General features: G+C 39.5%; 1 protein-coding gene across 3 annotated transcripts in view; it reads left to right on the top strand.

Moving 5' to 3' along the window:
* TNFAIP8 (TNF alpha induced protein 8) overlaps nt 1-19,617 on the top strand; it is a 122,469-nt gene extending 102,852 nt beyond the window's left edge. For all 3 annotated transcript variants that reach the window (XM_007180961.2, XM_007180959.3, XM_007180962.2), the window contains exon 2: nt 17,907-19,617. In XM_007180961.2, coding sequence (XP_007181023.1) covers nt 17,907-18,472 — 566 coding nt within the window. In that variant the 3' untranslated portion in view covers nt 18,473-19,617. The remainder of the gene's footprint in view (nt 1-17,906) is intronic.
* Nucleotides 19,618-20,595: the final 978 nt, after the last annotated feature.

A 20,595-nucleotide genomic window follows, 5' to 3' on the forward strand; every position in this document is an offset into this window, starting at 1 on the left:
TTAGGACATGTTTTAGTTCATTTAGAAACTGGTTTGCAATTTTTGAAAGTCACTTCAAAACTCTCCTCGCCGGGGATGTCAAGACAGGCATATGCCAGGAACCTGACCAGGTGTAAGTTAATGCCAGTAGCTTTCACCAGAGAAGATTATGTAGTATGGAAGACCTGTCTCTGTCCTTGAGGGGCTTTCAGTCCGGAGAAGATGTCAGACATGTGCACGAGGAAGTACATGCAAGGGGGATGCCACATCTGGGTTAGAGAGGTTCAGGAAGGGCTATCTGTGGCCGAGACATCTGAGGCACAACTGTTGAGATGAATGCATTGGCAGGAAGCTTTGGACAGGATTTCCCAAAATGTGGTGCATGTACCGTTGGTGGCGGTACGTTAAATGATTTTAGGAGGCCCCAGGCACAGAGTTAGATCATCTTCAGTAACTTTACAAGACGATTAGTCCCTTTCAGCTCCCTTGGAATTCTTTGCATCATTCCCAGAGAATGCCTGTTTGGGGCTGTGTGACCTTTGCCACCTTATTCACACTGACTCACCCCTTTGGGGCCATGCAGGTAGACATGGGGCTCATGGCCTTTGGCAGACAGCGATATCTGGCTAGAAATGAACAGTATGGGGGGTTTTTTCCTCATTGAAATAATTTTTATGATTTAACAAATTTTTAATGATTTTTATGATTATGGTATATTTAGGGGAGGAGTGCCAGTTTCCATTCACATTGTGTATATGGTTCCTTTTATAAATAAATTTTTTTTTAAGTAACAAGTAACCAGAGGGAAATAAAATATAGATAGTAAGTAGAAAACAAAGGCAAGTATTTGCAGCAACACAGATGGACTTTATGCTAAGTGAAATAAGTCAGACAGAGAAAGACAAATACTGTATGTTATCAGTTATATGTGGAATCTAAAAAAGACAATAAACTAGTGAATATGACAAAAAAGAAGGAGACTCACGGATATAGAGAACAAACTAGTGGTTACTAGTGGGGCGGGGGAGTGGGAGGTACAAAGTGTTGGCTTAAGGATGTATTGTCCAGCATGGGGAATATAGCCAAAATTTTGTAATAACTGTATGTGGAAAGCAGCCTTTTAAAACATACAGGATGGCTTTTTCAGTGAAGAGAGAGATTTCAGCAAATATGCTGGGGTGGAAAATGCAAGGCATTTGGAGGGAAAGGTGAGTCTAGAAGGTGGTGGAAGCCTAGAGATGTGTTGACAAGTCAGAACTAGGAAGTCTTCTTGCTCAGCTTGATTGCCAACTAGGGGAACAGAGGGCTGCGAGCCCTTTGGAATCACTGCTGGAGTCACACCCAGGTCTGGAAAGTGATTCAGAAGGATCTGAGTCCCTGAGCCTTTAAAGCAGGGGTGGCGAACTCACACGTCTTGGCTCATTTCCTGGCCCCTGTGGGCGTGTGGCCAGGTGGTAAACCGGACAGGACTTGTTTCTTACCCCCTTGCACCCCCTGCCCCCAAATGTTACCAGAAGGTCAGATTTTTCTTGAGAAATGGGAAATGTGCATTTTTAGGTCAATGCTCCCAACTTTTACATGGTTGTTACTAATTAGAAAAACAAAATTAAAACACGATGAGGGCCCACTTTGGGGTTGGTGAAAGCGTTCTGGAATTAGATAGTGATGATTGTTGCCCATTGTGAATATAATAAAAATCACTGAGTTTTACCCTTTTCAGATGGTTACAATGGTGATTTTTATGTGATATGAATTTTATCTCGGTTTTAAAAGGAAAAAAAAAATTATGGGGGCCCAACCAAAATGTGTTGCCAGCCCGAAGTTTGTGAGCTCTGTTTTAAATGTAGGAATTACTCTTTGCTACTTTCGATAATCCCAAACCACCTTTCCCCAGGGAAGCCAGCAACCAGCAGTTAATGGGGGTCGCATTGTAACCTTGCATTAACCTCTGGGCCTCTTTTTTCCGCCTGTGGTCTCCATGGCTTCTTCCATCTCTAAAAGTAGGACTGGTGACAGAAATGGGGAGAGGTGGGATGGTGGCCTTAATTCTGGAGCACTGAGTGAGTGGGTGGAAAGACAAAACTACAGAAAGGTGGGCGCTGCCAAAGTGTTTCAGAGAAGTGATTTATTTTGTTGTTATTTGGCAACTGGTGGTAAAATTGATTGGTTACGTTATTTGCCAAAGCTTATTTTACCCAAATATCTACCATTAGGGAAGTAATCCATCTCTAAGACAGCAAGTTAATGTACTTAGGGAAACGATTTTTAGTTCTTAAAAGAGATTGACTATAATGACCTTTTTTAGTTACTTTCTTTAACCAAAAAATGAGTTTAGTATACCAAGTATGACTCAACATGAAAGAATTATGATTATTTTAACAAAACTATTTGGCTTTATTATTTTTAATTCTAAATATAATTTTAAGTTAGCCAATTTCAATAAGGAAAAAATAGAAAACTTAAGATTTTTATATTGTAACCCTAACTTAATTTTCAACTTTTTCTTTAACAAACTAACAAAGAAAGGTAGAGTTTATGCCTTTTTAAATTTCCAGTTTCTTATGAATTTATCCTTAAAAAATGCCTTTTTTAATCTTAAAAAAGCAACATCTCTCTGAAAAACAGAATTATCTTATCTCTGCAGAGTGTGGGTTATTCAGTAATTTTTATCAGTTTCAAGTGTTATCAGAAGATGATTTTTTTTTTTTTTGGATGCCTATCTTAAGTTACGAGTGCACTTATTTACAATAAACTTTTTTGAAAGGATTATATTGCAATATTCGTTTCTTAGGTAAATTTGAGATATGATATTTGAGATATGCTACCTAATTAAAGTATTTGAGATATGCTACCTAATTAAAATAATTCATTTATAGTTTCTTATGTCTTATAAAAAACCAGTACTCTTTTCCCACTCCTCCCCTGGCTTCCTGTTCCCCCAGAACAACCTGGGAATTTTTTTGACCCAGCAGATATATTTTAAAGATTAATTGAGCATTTATTGTGGCAAGGAATAAATAATAAATTATAACCAATCACAAAGATTTTACTTTCAGGGAAAATGGAAGCAAATAATTATGATATAAAGCAGTTTGCAAAAAGAGTGAGAGATAGGATAGAACGTTTCTGACAGGGTTAGTCAATAAAGGCTTCAAGGAAGATATATTTGGGAAGGATCATTGAGGAATGGATAGGATTTCACCCAAGATGGCTCCCCCTTGCTTCCTTCAAATTTCTGCTCAAATGTCACCTTTCCAGAAAGGCCTTCCCTGACTAAAATAGCAGGGATAAAATAGCATAGTCTCCCCCTCACCCCCACTGTCTCCTCACTCCCCGCCTCAAAAAAACCCACACACACTCCCTTTACTTTTTTCTAGCCCCTGCCACTATTTGACCTGTTTATACACATTTGTTTATTTGTGTCTTAGGTTTCTCTCTACTAGAATCTGTGCTTCTTGAGAGCAGGCGTTTTGGTGCTCAGTAAAAAATGTGTTAAGTGAATGAATGAGTGACTGACTGGGAGAAGGCTTTTCTGCTAAAAGTCTGTTTACTGTGTAGCGCTCCAAACTGGTATGGAATATCCAAGTTCAACTTCTCCCAGGATATTTAGAAATTTGGCAAATTCACCACCCCTCTGAGACTCAGCGAACACATTCTGTAGAAATTAGGGGGGGATTTTGATGCCTGTAACTAAATAACAAGTGTTATGAAAACAAATTATTATTACTCTTAACCTTCCTACCTTTTTCCCCAGCAGACCTTCCGTAGACACTCACTGACCATACATAATTTAGGTTTAAATTTTTTCTTAAATCCATGGGACTTGCACATGTCCTTCAGTTTCTGACATACAGGTACACGGCGGGGCAGAATTCTAATTCCAAAGAGCCAATAGGAGTTCCGTAGGTTGGCTCTGAAATGTAGTCCCATTTATTTCTGTAAGGAGGAGTCATCCACACAAATGGCTGCCGAGCCTGGGAGCTGAATGTAACTGTGTGGTGATGGCCAGGGAGGACCTGTGGTAAACCGGGCAGGGTGTTCTCCTTCTAAAGGTGGCAGCCACAACTTAACTCAAGATCACGGTTGCCATGTGGGAATGTGGGCCCGTTTTGGTCAGGTCTTATGATTATTCAAAAAAAAAAAAAAATCAAAAACACAGATTTTGAGGTTAAATTTTTCAATTTTTTAAAACGTGGACCACTCACTCTAAGAAGAATACAACACTGTACAGGCCAAACAACGGGGTGTCCAGGTTACAACCTCTACAAGGCATCCTGATCTAAATAAAACAATGGAGGATACCTGAGCATTAGGAACAGGGAAAAAAGGTTAGAAAGAGGGGTAGAAACCACTTTACAGAGAACCTAAGTGCCACACTGGAGGTAGCCAGCGGTAAGCACGCTGGGTTTTCTTTTTTCAAGGTTATATCCTGGAGTTTTAGAGCTTCAGTGTATCTTGATACTTGGAATGAGACAGTTCACTTTAAGGCCCAGCAAATTGCATCTTACCATTTGCTTACCTTTAATGGGATCTGGCCTCTTAGGGCTTGACATGGCTCTAAAATGCTGGACTAGCTTAACCTTTTCATACAGTTATTGCGGAAAGGTTTTGTCAAGAATGTGGGGAGGCTATGCCAGGATGCATATTTGACAGATGCCCAAGCTGAGGCCAAGAAGTCACTGCTCCTAAAATACTCAAACAGATGGCTTTGGGATATTTTCATGAAAGATTCCAGAACATTTGCTGTAGGGATTGAGTTAGCTAAATATGGTCACTTCACCAAACAAAAGTGGCTGGTCATTCTGTATGTTCTGGCAAAGGACAGGGGAGAAAAGCAGTGGGCAAAAAAAAGAAAAGAAAATGCATATTGTCCATGGAGTATAAGTAAATTTATTTGTTAAGCTCTAGATATATGAAATTGAATTGATTTCCTGACACATCTTCATGAATTGCTGGAAAAGATAGTGATAGGTTCCATGGAAGCAGATTAGAGCAGTGGGGTTTGTTTCACTCCATGGTAGCTGGAGGGCAGGTGTTACGCACTTTGAAGAACAGAGAGATGAATAGAGTGGTACCTTAGCTGTCAAGGATTATAATCAAGTAAGATAAGGTAGGAATTTAATTCTCCCACGAGGCAGAAAATACATTAGAAGAGGGAACACTTTATTCTTTTCTTTGGATTTGGGAGATTACTTTGCCGCTGGATTTGGAAAACCTTCTTGGAAGAGGTGGTGTTTAAACTGAGCCTTAAAGGATGAGCAGGACTGTTTCAGGAGTGGAACAGGGTGGACACATAATTTTTATTTTCTTTCTTTTTTTTTTCTCTTCTCTGATGTGTAAGACCCATCCTCCTTATTTTTTGGTTCAAGGAGTTGCTTTATCTTGGGGAGCAGATAAGCTCTAAAAAGTGGGATTATGCAGCTGGCTCAGCAACATCACAGCATTTGATAGAAAATTCATAAATAGCAAACATTCTCTTAATTTCACTTTTCTTACAGATCAGCCACGCACCATAGTTGGCTGCCGTGTACCTCGGCTCTGCCCCTCACTCAGTGCCCTTGGACAAGTCCCTTGACTGCTGAGCCTCAGTTCTCTCACCTGCTCCCTCAGGGTTAAATAATAATAAGAGGACGAAACCAGAACAAACCCTTTCATAAACACATGGAAGTGTTATAGTGCAAATATTTTGCATACTACGGAGTGCCATGCAAATGTCAGCTGTAATTTGGCCGTCTGGTTGTCTTTGTTATAGGGCCAGGAGACCAGGAAGGGTGTGTTGACCATCGATGCCAGTTTTAGGGGCTGGTTCGATAACTAAACTGCACTCCAGTGTGTTGGCTTTTAAAGTCTGTTACTGGTTTTCGAAGCCCGGCGTGAATATAAATATTCATCAGGAGCCAGGGCCTCTGGCAGGATGGGAGAACTTAGGGAGTGGAAAAGTGTAGAAAATCATGAAGCTTGTTTAGAGGATTTTCCTCCACAATCTGGTGGAAGCTTGAATTATATCAACAGTGGAAAGGCTTCATGTCCTCAAGAAAATATGTAAATAAACCCAGCTTAATTGAAAAGTCTTCAAGAAAAACATATGGTATCCTAATCCAATGTAATAAATAAGGAAGGGTTCATTTAATTTAAAATGAAAAAGAATAGTTCACTAAAGTCAGTTTGGTATAAACACTTGTAGGATATTTTTATTTAATTTCAAACCCATATGAAGCTTAGTGATAGAGTTATTAGGCCCTGTTCAAATTTTGGTTAAAGTATCATTTATTTATTTATTTATTTTTGGCTGTGTTGGGTCTTCGTTTCTGTGCGAGGGCTTTCTCCAGTTGCGGCGAGCGGGGGCCACTCTTCATCGCAGTGCGCGGGCCTTTCACTGTCGCGGCCTCTCTTGTTGTGGGGCACAGGCTCCAGATGTGCAGGTTCAGTAGTTGTGGCTCACGGGCTTAGTTGCTCCGCGGCATGTGGGATCTTCCCAGACCAGGGCTCGAACCCGCGTCCCCTGCATTGGCAGGCAGATTCTCAACCACTGCGCCACCAGGGAAGCCCTAAAGTATCATTTAAAGAGACTAACTTTTCTGTTCTCTTTGAGGCTTTAATATAATAAGCTCTATTCTGAGAACATTTTCTCTGCATTCTGTGCACAAGCTCACGTCTAGTTTTGGGTGAAAAAAAATTTGAGTGGGGAGTTACATCTGTTCACAGGCTACTTACAGCATGTCTTCATGGCCAAAGTATGTCTACTGGAAAATTGTAAAGTACAGCATTGTAGGAGTACACCTCAGAGTAGGGGTCCTCCAACTTTACTCTCCCTCAGAACCATCCATCAGGGTGCTTCTTCCAAATGCAGCTTCTAAGACTGCGGTCCTGAGGATTCTGATTCAGTGGGTCTGACAATCTGCATTTCGAAGAAAGCTCCAGGCCCTTCTGATGCACGTGGGCCTTGCCACGGAGAATGCTGCCCAAGTACCTGCTGTATCTGTCCTCTCCCTGCCAGTGCTTTCTCGCAAACTGAGTACCTTTGTAGTAAGTTTTCCTGGGCCTCGACAACAAGCTATACATAGTTTGTGTTTAAAGTTTCTCTAAAATCCATAGGACCCACATGCATCCTTGGGTTTCTAACATATAGATAGGTATGCTGCTGGGCAGAATTTTTAATCCCTAACTCGCCTGTAGGAATTCTGTAGGTCAGCTCTGGAATGCAGTCACATTTATTTCTGTAAGGCAGAATCTTCTTTTTCTTCTAAGGCAACCTCCTGGGTCAGTCTCCACTTGTGAAACCTTCTGCAAACCTAGTTTCCCTCCATCACCCCTTCGAGTAAAATTATCGTTCTCTCTCTTTGCTACCGTTGCTTTTAGGATTCTGCCAAGCTGTGTGCTTATCTGCCCCGCACCCCAATGCCACATTAAACTGAGTGTCTGGAGAGAACTGGAGAGAAAGGATCGGTCGTTTATCTCTGAAACCACACCATTATAAACACTCAGAAGTTTTGTTGAATGATTCGTGTCTTCAGGTTGATGTCCTCTCTTCTTTCCTCACTCCTGTTTCACAAGTCATGATCACAAGACTCGATCATCCCATACCAGCCGATCTTCTGCAGTATCTACCTTAAGAATAAGGATGACAACATTAACGGCAACATTAATAATAGTTCACGTTAACTGACGCAATTTTTAAATATCTGGCACTATCCTAGGCACTTTATATGGATTACTCTCATTTAATCTTCATAACAACCTCAGGTATCCTCATTTGCATATGGGGATACTGAGGCACAGAGAGGTTAGGTAATTAGCCCCTGGGACACGGGCACTCAGTGGCAGAACCAGGCTTCTGACCCAGACGGTGTGCCTCTGGAGCCCACGCTCACAGTCATCACATTACCTGGCTTTGCCTGACTCTCTTTGCACGAGACAATTGTGGATCTGTTCCAGAGGGTTAGCAAGAACTCAAGTCAGTTTGTTAGCCAATAATTTTCACTGACCTTATCCTACAAATTTGTTAATGGGTCATCTAAGAAGTTAGTTTGGAAAACTTGGGTAGGTAAAGTTAAAATGTTACTTTACTGCACTAATCCTCAAGACCTCTAATATTATTAGTACATTTTTTGCAACTCAAATGGGACCTTTGTATACACCGTTCCCCAAATGTATTTAGCTCGAGGGAATCACCCCACCCACCCCCTACTTAAGACTCTTAACTTCTTGAAGAATTAGGTTTTTGTTGTTTTTAACATAATTCAGAATAAAAGCTGGCTAGTGCTCTTGTGGGGTTCCCAAGAAATTTCTCAGGTTCTAAATATTTGGGTAACCCTTACTTTTGACCCTTTCTTATTTAGTCTTGAGTGTCTTTAGTGCTTGAGTAGTTAAGTAGTCTTTAGTGACCACTTACATTTACCTGCTGGAACAATCACAGATTTGTTGTCATAGTGTAATTACTAATAGTGCCCTTTTCGAAGGGATCCCATTTGGATGAAAAACTCTGCACAGTTGCTCTAATCATAACTTCACCCTCCCCCAATTAAATAAAGACCTCTGTTTCGTACTTGCTACCTTCTCACCACTCACTGAAGGACTCTTATTGTTACCACATGTATGGGGACAAAGGTAATAGCCACGTGCCTCTGGCATCTCACCATTTTATGTCAGAGTCATGCAAGGAATTATAGAATTCCATAAACTGGAATTACCTAGTTTATAGTCTCTCATCACTCAAAAGTAACATTTCTTAAGAATTGCAAGCCTTTAAGACTTCTTCACCTTGCTCAGAATCTATCTATTCATATATATGCTTATCTATGCAGAAGAGACAGCAACTCTGAAGGGATACCAAAAGTCTAAAAATAGTTGTTAACCTCTGGGCAGCAGCGGTTGGCATCAGTACTGTGTAGTGGTGGCAAAGCTGAGAGAGACTTCTCACTTTAAATATTTACACTCTGGCTTTTGAGTAACGTAAGCATATTATTTTTTTAAATTATATTTTTCAATGTTTTACAACTATTCTGAGTTTTCCCTGGAAATACAGGCTATTTCAAGCCCAGCCGGGTTGATCTACCTTTTGGAATCCATGTCTTTCCTCCAAGGGAGACCTGGTCTCTTTTTTTTTTTTCTCTTATTTCACTTCACTTAGTCAAATATTATTAGGTCTTCTCATACTTCAAGAGAGAGCTTTTTTTATGCTTGTGTGTTGTAACATAATTCTTAAGAGAATAGCTTGGAATTGGACCTATCTGGGATCAAGCTCCTCTCTTCCACTTACTGACTGTATGGCCTTGAGAGAGTAACTTAATTTCTCTGGGCCTCCGTTACCGTGTCTGTAAATGGGGATAATGACAACCTCCCTCTTGGGATTGTTGTGAAATTTCAATAAGATAATGCATATTCTAGGCAGTTCTGGGGATAATGTGGTATAAGTTCAAAACATGGTGGCTAGCCCGGGGGTTCTCATGACTGTAAACCTCTCACTCTGAGTAGCCACGAAGTTCATTTCTATTCCTGTAACCTCTTTTCTAATATTTACAAGACTGACATTCCGTGGGATCCAACCATACCACTTCTTATAAATATCATCCGACACTCTTCCAATCCTGGTATTAGTGCACCTAGAGGCGGCAGGGATATCTTGTCAGAGTTTATGCCTTCCAGAAAGCAGTCAAGGCGTCAACACGATTCCTGGAGCAAATTAACCAAAAAAAAAAAAGCAAAAAAAAAAAAAAAAAAAGCAGAGATGGAGTCTAATATGACGTTAAAGGTGTTGAAACTTAGGAAATGACATTTTCAATTTCAAAATCATCACAAAAGTAAGCCACTGGAATCAAAGACACACAGTTGAACCCAAAATCGTGATGAAAAGATTCCAGAATTCAAGCAACAAAAACAGCCCAAGGTCACATGGGGAAAAGCCTTCATAGTGTTTTCTTTAGGACATAATTCCCCTTGTCCACAAGTTTGGAAAATAGAAGATAGAAACGAGTAGAAAGAATACAATGTGTGTAAATATTGGATTTGAATTCCTGCTTCTCTATCTCAAGTGTATTAAATAAGGGAGCAAAACTCAGTGTGCATGTGTGGTCTGTCGTCATGAGCCCAGCATGCTGCTGGGGGTTTTCTGATTTGTAACTCAGTAACTCTCACTTAAGCCATACCACCTTGAAATGATGCCCTACTTAGCAGATGAGAAAACAGATTCAAAGAAATTAAATTGCACCCAAGTCTACAACCCAGGACTCTCGACCTTGATCTTTTGTTTCCGTCCATGCTCTTCTTACTTGGCAGGAAGCCCTGCCTTTGGGTCTCTAGTTCTCTGGGAAGCTTTGGGAAGTCTGGGGGAGAAGCTATGACTTTATGGAGTAATCTTGTTGGCCACCGTGGGTTTTCACTTTGGCTTTATATGTGGCCCACTTCCTTTACATTGTTTCCTCTGTTGCACAGCTTTGGATGGATGCTGATACTGTTTGTCTTTTTGTGGGGTGCTTCATTTCTGTTCTCCCGGGGCCAGTTTTCTCTAGACAAAATACACTTGTGTTACGTACCACAGTCCTTGTGGTACTGAATCTATTGCTAACAACAGATTCAACACCTAAGAAAAAGAGAAATTCCCTGATAAAGGAAATTTTAATATATGTTAGTTTTTTTTAATGTCATCATGGAAAGGATCTATAACTCGTTATTCACTAAACTGTGTGAGGTCTTTGTTTTCACACAACCGTTTGACATTTTGCATTTCTAAGCTCCATGTTACTTCTGGAAGGAGTTGATTAATTTTCACCAAATGTCATTCAGTACCAGAGAACCTCAGAAGGCATTTGAAGTTTAATTTGACTTCCTTAAACAAACCTGTGGAGAAAGCTGTTCAGTGACGGGTATTCTGTGAGATCCTCCTCTGTGCTCCACGTCCATTTATCTTTGCAACCACTCCAAGAGGTGGGGATCGTTATTCCCATCTTGTAGATGGGGAAACTGAGTCTCAGTAATATCCCTGAGCAGTATGGCAGTTCATGGAACCATCAGCTGCGGAATATTGGACTTTTATAAGTACACTTTTCTTTTCCAGGACCCTGGGGAAATTAGTTGCCACAGGAAATGTGTAGTAGTTCTCACTAAAGGGTTATATGTACTGCAGTTTTGTTTTAGTTTGTTTTGTTTTACCTTATATGGTTTTGATGAAAAAATTGTAATATGTGTTAAAGGATATGTTTTTAAGAAGGTCAACTCATGACTCTCATAAAAATACAAAAGGGACATGCCGAAGATTTTACTTAACTCGTTAACTAATGAGGAACAATAAGCTCTTATAATCGTTTCAAAGGAGAATGCCAAGTGTAACACAGGCAGACAAGAAAATGAGGAAGCAATTGCACCTTCACTAGACAGAATTTATTTGTATCTCTGTGGAAAAGAGCCATTTGCACTACCAGATTTACTTACAGAGTTGTGAAATAGCTACGTGAAGAACAAGGAAAGGAATCTGCAAGGGGGTGCTTTACAATTCCCAGTACTCCATTGAAAACCATCCAGTGATTTTTTTTTTTTCTTTTTCAGCCCTTTTTAAAGTCACCACCTTCCCTGACATTTGTCTTCTTTAATATGTTGACTTTTTAAATGAGCATGTACTTTTCTGAAGGTGGTAGGAGACACAGAGTGAATGACTTAGCTTGTCCCTGTGATGAGGCATACCATTGATTTTCAACCACTTGGGGTCAGGAAAATGCATACACACCCAAATCTGCATTCGCCATCAGCTTAGGACCTTAGATGTATTGATTTTATCAAGACTATGTTCTTTTGTGTTAGGGTCTCCATCTGTGACCTGAGGGTGATTGGGGGTTAAGGGTCCTGGCACTTGTCTTTTTCTCTCTGGATAAGATTGCCTCCAGCTTGCTGCCATGGTCATTTCTTCTGGTCCTTCCAGGGTCAGCCCCTCTCATAGTTTGAATCTCTGCTGCTTCTGCTGATATGGCCCTCTCTCCACCCGTCACTCTCTTTTTCTTTCTTTTTTTTTTTTTTTGGTTTTTTGTTTCTTCTCTATCCTGTTGAATTTCCCACTTCGGAATTTTTGAGTGTGGAGGCTAGTGTCACACATATATCAGCAGTGTCCCAACAATTCCTCGCTTTTCTCCTGGAGCACTACCAAATCCCAATGTAGGGGGGTCAACTCTTAGCTGTTTAACTTCTTGTGACAGTGTTTACTGTTGGTTATGGCCCCTTTCTTATCCCCAAAGCTGTCTTTTTACTAAGCCCTATTTAGATTTGGAGTAATTCAAATGCAAGAGAGCTAAGGTTTTATATATTTGTTTAAAGAACTTTTACTAACAGACCAAAACAGCCAGTCATGCTCTTCAAATTGTTTTCTTTTCCATCCTTCCTACTACTGGGCCCACTGGAGCAAATTTTAACTAGGCAAGAATTAGCAATGACATATATGTGCATCTGTAGTCACCGTTTAAAAGTTCCAAGTATAACAAATTTGATGGGTGAAAAAATTATATATTTGCTGGTGAGGTTGTAAAGAAAGTGACTTGAGTACTTCACTATATTAGCATTTTCTTAACTGGGGTAATATTATGGGTAATTCTTGCTAATTTCAGAAAACTATAGTTTTTCATTAATTAATGTCATGAAAAGGTTTTGGGTTTTTTTCCCCCTTCTAAGCACTTTTCTTCTTTTATACAGGGTCATTATAACTTTGACATCAGTGTTTACCTCCAGATTTATAATTGTTGATGCTAAAAGCAGGATTCCCTAAATATCAGTTTGCCTTACAGCAAACGTTGCTGAAATGGACTGTTTGATTAAGCCAAGAAAGGCGATGTAAAGACGTAGAGGAGGGGCAGTGAGATAAGTAGATGTCAAATAACATTCACACGTATTTCTGAAAACAGTCTTAAATGGTTTTGATGTAGGGGTAATCCTTTGTATGTTTTTGATATAAGGTATCATTTTTCATTAGTCAACAGCGTACATGTATATATATTTTTTAAGTTTGATATGTACATATGTTGTTCATATCACCGCCATTTATTTATTTATTTATTTATTATTTATTTTTATGGCTGTATTCGTTCTTCGTTTCTGTGCGAGGGCTTTCTCCAGTTGCGGCAAGCGGGGGCCACTCTTCATCGCGGTGCGCGGGCCTCTCACTATCGCGGCCTCTCTTGTTGCAGAGCACAGGCTCCAGACGTGCAGGCTCAGTAATTGTGGCTCACGGGCCTAGTTGCTCCGCAGCATGTGGGATCTTCCCAGACCAGGGCTCGAGCCCGTGTGCCCTGCATTGACAGGCAGATTCTCAACCACTGCACCACCAGGGAAGCCCCCGTACATGTATATTTTTAAACACAAGTGAATCAGTACTTCCAGCACTTTCTTCTTTGAGAACATCTCCTGTTCATCTTAGTTGCTTCCTGGGCATACCTTTGGTTACGTGTTTCTCATCATAGATCCAGACAGAGGGAGAGGTGGGCCTGTGTTTAATCTTCCACTGTAGCTCAAGTCAGAACCACTGTACCCTGCTTTTATGCTAAATATTTGTATTACTGTCCTTTGATGTTTTCTCATACATAATAAATCTTTCCTCTTTATTTTTTTTTACATTTGCATTTTTTAAATTAAAGTATAGTTAATTTACAGTGTTGTGTTAGCTTCAAGTGTACAGTACAATGATTCAGTTATATATATATATATATATATATATATATATGTCAGATTATTTTCCATTATAGGTTGTTATAAGACATTGAATATAGTTCCCTGTGCTATACAGTAGGTCCTTGTTGTTTATCTCTTTTATACATAGTATTGTATATATGTTAATCCCAAACTCCTAATTTATCTCCCCACCCCATCCCTTCTGGTAACCATAAGTTTATTTTCTATGTCTGTGAGTCTATTTCTGTTTTGTAAATAAATTCATTTATATCATTTTTTTTTAGATTCCACATATAAGTGATATCTTATGATATTCATCTTTCTCTGTCTGACTTCACTTAGTATGATAATCTCTAGGTCCATCCATGTTGCTGCAAATGGCAGTGTTTCATTATTTTTATGGTGGAGTAATATTCCATTGTGTACATATATCACATCTTCTCTATCCATTCATCTGTCGATGGACACTTGGATTGCTAAATCTTTCCTCTTTAAAAGAACTGATTCATGACAGTAAGAGAAACCACACTCTGAGGTACACTTCAAAGCAAGAAAACCACATATTTAACCAGGTAAAGCAAATATCTGTTTCTCTAGCTTTTAAAACAAACAAACAAACACCCACATATGTATTTAGAACTCTCATTTTGCAGGTCAGCATGTTTTCACAGAGAAGTATTTAAGTATAGTGAAGAGAGGGGGGCAGTTGACTACTGCTTCTGTCAGAAGTGCCGTGTACCAGGCACCCTTGTAGGTCCAGGGGACGACACAGTGAATAAGATTTACAACTTCTGCTCTCAAAGTGCTTAGATTCTATTAAAGGAAGGCAGACAATGAAAATGTAAGCAAATGATGAGGATTTCAGGAACAAGGAAGTGCGATGGTTAGCAAAGAATTTAAGTGAAGCATCATTTTCTAATTTTCATTTTTAAAAGCCCTGGCTACTACATGGGAAGAGATTGGAAAGGGGCTTGGACTGGGCTGTTGTCCATGGAGATGGAGGGAAGTGGATAGAATTTAGAGAATTGGAGGAAGTTAGGAAAGAACTTGGTAATGGACTGGGTAAGGGAGGGCATGGTATAGTGGACAACTCCCAGGTCTCTGACTTGAGCACAAGGATGGAAGGGATGCTATTAATTAAGATAGTAAAGAATGGAGGAGGAGCACTTCGGGGGCAGGGGGGAATCGAGGATTCAGTTTTGGACATGGTATATTTGCGATGCCTGCAGAATAGCCAAGGAAAAGAAAAACCTTGAGTGCATTTGCAAAATGAGTCCGGAAATGAGGTCAGGGCTGAGTTATAACTGTTGGGAGTCATTGGCACATGGGTGATATCTAAAGCCATGGAAGTGGGTGAGATCACACAGGGGTGAGGACTGTGAAGGAGAAAAACTTGGTCCAGGACTAGCTGTGAGATACAACAGACATTTAATCGATCTAGTGGAGGATGTGGAACTGACAAACAAGCCTGAGCAGGAATGGCTAAAGGCAGTTAATTTGCAAGAAAAAAATAATCATATTTCATGATCACAGACCACATAGTCCTGGCCAGCAACTCTCAGCCACAGCTCCCAGTTGGCTCTGAAAAAGCCTTCACTAATGCTAGGAGAGAAACCTACTGCATGCATGTCTTCCCTGAGGAGGGGGAGAAAGGGTTTCATCCTCATTTTCAAAGATGACTGTACTGGATATAATCCAAAGGATAAAATGAAAGTATGAAGCTGTTGCTGTATTTCTAGAGCAGGGTTTGAAGTTCCTCTGAAACAAATGTGAAAGCCTCAGAGGTCAACTTCTCTGTCCTGGTTTAGTTTGGGTTCCTAGTAAATGGAGAACGATCTTGCTTAGTTGGCAGCAGCCTTTCTCTTGGGAGAAGTTAAAGTGCTACACCATAGAGTTATTTTGTCTTTATGCTTGCAATTACATGGGAAATTTAGATTTAATAAGAAAACTAGCTTAAAAGACATACAAACTTGTGAGTCCAGCCTTGGAAAAAGGAGCACAGGGGGATCTTTCGAACCCATCTCCCTCTGGTTTCGATTATTTCACAATGTACAGTATTGCCATTTAATAGGCATTGCAGTAAATCCCAGATGGGATGTTTGTAGACTGTGCCACACTCTAATCAATTAAAAACAATAAACTTTCAACTTTATATAAAATAAATTCCTGAAATCCTGGTTGGTTACTGTGTATCTGAGAATTTGGGGGTATCCCTTCCTATATAAATAAGGTTTATTATTTGTAGAGGTCTGTTTCTTAAGCTGAGTCATGAAAGATGGTCCCTGGTCTTAATATGGTAATATTAATATTAAATAACTACACGTGTGCCGTTCGTTTTGACATAAATTCTTTAGTGTGAAGCCATACACTCTTGCAAACCATTGAAGAGTAGGAATAGAAATGGACTGCTGCTTAAATGATGAAAGTATTAAAAAGCTTGGAAACTTTCTTTGTCAAGTTGGCTATTTCTCGTGCTTTTTCACTTTCCTTTTCTTTCTCAAAATCAATTTCAGTTCTGCAGTTTCAGTTCATGTTTCGCAAGTTTAAATATCAACATTTGTGAGGGCACCACTTCTAGTTCAATCAAGATTTTCCTTCAGGGTGTATGGCCGTGTACAGTTCTGAATGACATCCTGGTCATTAAGAATCACTTGGCGGCTACCTGTACTATATACCATGAGCTACTTTGGCCCAAATTTCAAATCTGACATGGCAGTTCCACACTGAGGGAGTTACTCTCTTATGTACCTTCCCAGCCTGGATTTGGGAGCGGCTACCTTTTTGTTTTCTAATGTTGCTAACCTGTCCAAACTAGAAATAATTTCCTAATTATTTCTAATAATATCATTGATGCCCTGACTCATTCCTACATATCTGTATTTTTAAGCCTTTCATCTTTCATTACTGAATGACTGCTTTCCAACACCCAGGCGCCTAGGAGAAGAGGGAGAAAGCACAGTTGTAGTGAAGCAGCATGCACAGAGTGGGGGAGGATTTTGGAGAAAAACTAAACTTGGTTTGGGGAATGAACATTTATTGAGCATCTTCACTGACTGGCTGTAAGTTAAGAGCATCACGTAGGGTCTCATTAATATTTAATATATACAACTCTTATTGTTTGTGTCTTAAATCTCTGTCTAATTAAATTATGATAATTTAATCAGTGAGTTCAAAAGTGAACTCTAAGCATCTGCTTTTTCAAAGTATGTTGTTCATGTGGCACATTTCATTAGTTCATAGAGTAGGGTTATTTCCTCAAATCATAGAAAAATTTAAAGGGCACAATGGCCATTCATTAGAAATAGCAAGTGGCAATAAGCTCTCCAAGGAATATTTCTTTCCAACATTCAACTTTGGAGAGTTGAAATTCAGGGTGGTTAGGATGATCAAACTGGTAAGTGCTGACCAATGTCTTGGGAAATTTGACTTTTTGCAAATTTTGGACTATAAAGCAGGGCTTTCCTTTTGATTAGCTTCCATGAATTTGTCAATTTACTCAATATCATGGCTTTGTCATCTATTCCTCTTTACACTTAAATGGGTTTCTTTAAATCATTCTTGGTTACTGTTGCTCAGAGAACAATTGTAGAGTTGATTTTATATTCCTTATGTAATTCTTATAAAATTAAAACTAGGGAAAAATTACATAAAAACTTACTGCCTCTTGAGACATACTGTCTTTATAATCAGAGCCCTTTAACTACTTTTTTTTTTAAATTTTAGCATTTTAAAAAATTTTATTGGAGTATAGTTGATTTACAGTGTTGTATTAGTTCCAGGTGTGCAGCAAAGTGATTCAGTTATACATATACATATATTAATTCTTTTTCAGATTTTTTTCCCCATATTATTACGGAATACTGAGTAGAGTTCCCTGTGCTATACAGTAGGTCCTTGTTGGTTATCTATTTTATATATAGTGGGGTGTATATTGTTAATCCCAAGCTCCTGATTTATCCCTCCCCCACCCCCACCCCCAGAGCCCTTAAACTTCTAAACAAAGTATTGGCTACAAAGCAGAAGGGGTAAAACACTTGAATTGCCAAAAAACCTTAAAGATTATGCACAACCACCCATTAATTTCACCAATGAGAACCTAATTCCCCAAAATGTAGGAAAATTATTTTAGTTCTTTTCTGAACAGAAACTAATGTCAGTAGATGGGAGGCAAACCGTAGAGTGGGAAAATGGGAAGGAAAATACTCCTTCCAGTGAGATTTTTAATTTGCTTCTCTTGCTGATATTTACTGAATTTTTATCCTCCTCCTCCCCTTTGTTTTTAGTGGCCACAGATGTCTTTAATTCCAAAAACCTGGCCGTTCAGGCACAAAAGAAGATCTTGGGTAAAATGGCGTCCAAATCCATCGCTACCACCTTAATCGACGACACAAGCAGCGAAGTGCTGGATGAGCTCTACAGGGTGACCAAGGAGTACACCCAGAACAAGAAGGAGGCAGAGAAGATCATCAAAAACCTCATCAAAACGGTCATCAAGCTGGCCATTCTTTACAGGAATAATCAGTTTAACCAAGACGAGCTAGCACTGATGGAGAAATTCAAGAAGAAAGTTCATCAACTTGCTATGACCGTGGTCAGTTTCCATCAGGTGGATTTCACCTTTGACCGGAATGTGTTATCCAGGCTGTTAAATGAGTGTAGAGAGATGCTCCACCAGGTCATCCAGCGTCACCTCACCGCCAAGTCACATGGACGGGTTAATAATGTCTTTGATCATTTTTCAGATTGTGATTTCTTGGCTGCCTTGTATAATCCCTTTGGAAATTTTAAACCCCACTTACAAAAACTGTGTGATGGCATCAACAAAATGTTAGACGAAGAGAACATATGAGCATGTGAGTTGAGATTGTGACTGCTCATGATTTATTTGAAGATGGAACACTGCTGATTTATGAAGGAAAAAAAAATAATGTTTTAAAGATTACACATATTTCAGAAAGACTTTGCCCAATTCAGTTGTCAGACATTGATGATAATGTTTTATGAGGCTTGTTTTATTTGAAGCAAAGCATATTGCCAAATATTCTGGTAAAAAGCTTCCCAGCGGTTAGCAGATCACGGGAAGATGTATGGTTGCATGATGCAAATGTAGAGTTATAGAAAGAAAGATACGTGTGGCTCCAAACCTCAAGACATCTTTTTTAGGGCAGTTGTTGTGTTCGTGGCACATTGGCTATTTCTATCATGTACAGAATTGTGTATTTTGATTCACCTTTATTCCTTACTATGTATGTTTACCTCTTTTAAAAAGCCAAGAGCTCTCTCTTACTGTCATTTCTCCTTTTGAAACAATTCCATTTTCAAGTTTACCTTTTGTTAAAAATTCTTTTGTTAAAGACTTTGACATTCAAGAATTCCATCTTAATTAAGAATTAAGATTCAAGAATTAAGGCAGTCACATTGAACCTTCAGAAAAATAGAAAACTGCTTCTCTGAAATCAATATTGTAGAAACCAATTGTATTTGACATAATGAATAATGTCTAACATAAGACTATGCTTCTGGAATCGAGTCCTGTTTTTCAGTACCAACAGTAATACTTCCCAAAACATGAAAATTCCCCCAAATGGCATACCATTGCCTTGAAATGCTTGCTGAGGGCTTAACTTACGTCATCTTGAAAACGTGCTGACGGACTCTCCATTTTTCATATCTGTTTTAAATGTAAGAGACAAAGAGGAAATCTAGATCATTCCCGATATTGGGACAATAAAAAGTAAGTGGTTTTAAGAATGATAAAACAATCTTTACCTTAGAGATGAGCCCATCAGAATAATTTAATTTAGGGGGATGAAAGGCAAAAGGGAAGACAGGATATTGCCAGAAGAACATGGGAATGAAAATGAATGCATTTCAATGTTTAGTAAGGTTTGATAGGTAAATAAAGAATGTCACTTTTTTATTTAACTGATAAGGTTTTTGCTATTTTGTTATTTGCTATTTTGATGAGTAAACCAAAGAATATTTGCATTCCAAGCAGTTTGTGTGTTGTTTCTATATAATTTTATGTGTGAATGATAAAGTAAGTATTTGCTTATTTTGTAAAAAAAAAATAGAAACCTGCTGGCCAACTATATCACCTAGGAAATGACAGACTCAGTCACCAGCGCTAAATGTTTGCAGTGTCACTCTGTGATTTAGTGTACTCTTTTGCCTTGAATTTGCCTGCCTCCCAGAATACTGATGTTAAAATAATAGCTCACCAGGAAAGGCCCTACAACTAAATATTCCAGAGGTTGAGATCTTCTTTAACCCACTACAGCCTAAAGGAGGTGGTAACTTTCTCTGGGACCCTCATGTGCTTATCTGAGTCAAGCAGCAGAGGCAAAGAGTATCTCCCTGTTTGATATTAAATCCTGACACCAAGACTTGAACTGAAATTACCATCCTCACTTCCCAGGGCTGGTAGGTGACCACTATGAGTTAGCAATAGCATAGTGATTGCAGAATTGATCTGTCTAGCTTCAGAGCCTGCTAAATAGCTTCTAAATTTAGTTTAGCAGCCTTTCTTGACCAGCTCTGCTTTCCTCACTTTGGAAAACCTAACCTGTGTTCTGTGTAAGCTACTGATCTGGTGCATTCTTCTCTACCAGATTCCCTCAGGAGAGGGAGTGTGGAAAACAGAGTGCTTGGGCAGTTGGTGGGTGCTTCTTGCTCATCTCTAGCTATAGACAGGACCAACCAGAGAGAGAGGACCTAGGGGTAAATTTAGATCAGTCTGGGCCCTTTTGGATCACAGAGTTGTGCCTTCACACTAGCAGTCAGATGTGCATGGGGGAGGGGAAGAGCAGTCCTTAATTTCACACAGAAGGAAGGCAGTGAGGAGTATCCTGAAGGAGGAAAGCCTATTTGCTTCCCTCTCTCAGCATCATCTTCTGGAGGGAACCCATCTCCTCACCAATCCTGTACCTGGAAGGCATGCCTCAGGAGGATCAGTGACAGTCAGCAAATGAA

Source organism: Balaenoptera acutorostrata, chromosome 2 (genome assembly GCF_949987535.1).
Source record: "Balaenoptera acutorostrata chromosome 2, mBalAcu1.1, whole genome shotgun sequence".
In the NCBI taxonomy this organism is placed as follows: Eukaryota; Metazoa; Chordata; class Mammalia; order Artiodactyla; family Balaenopteridae; genus Balaenoptera; species Balaenoptera acutorostrata.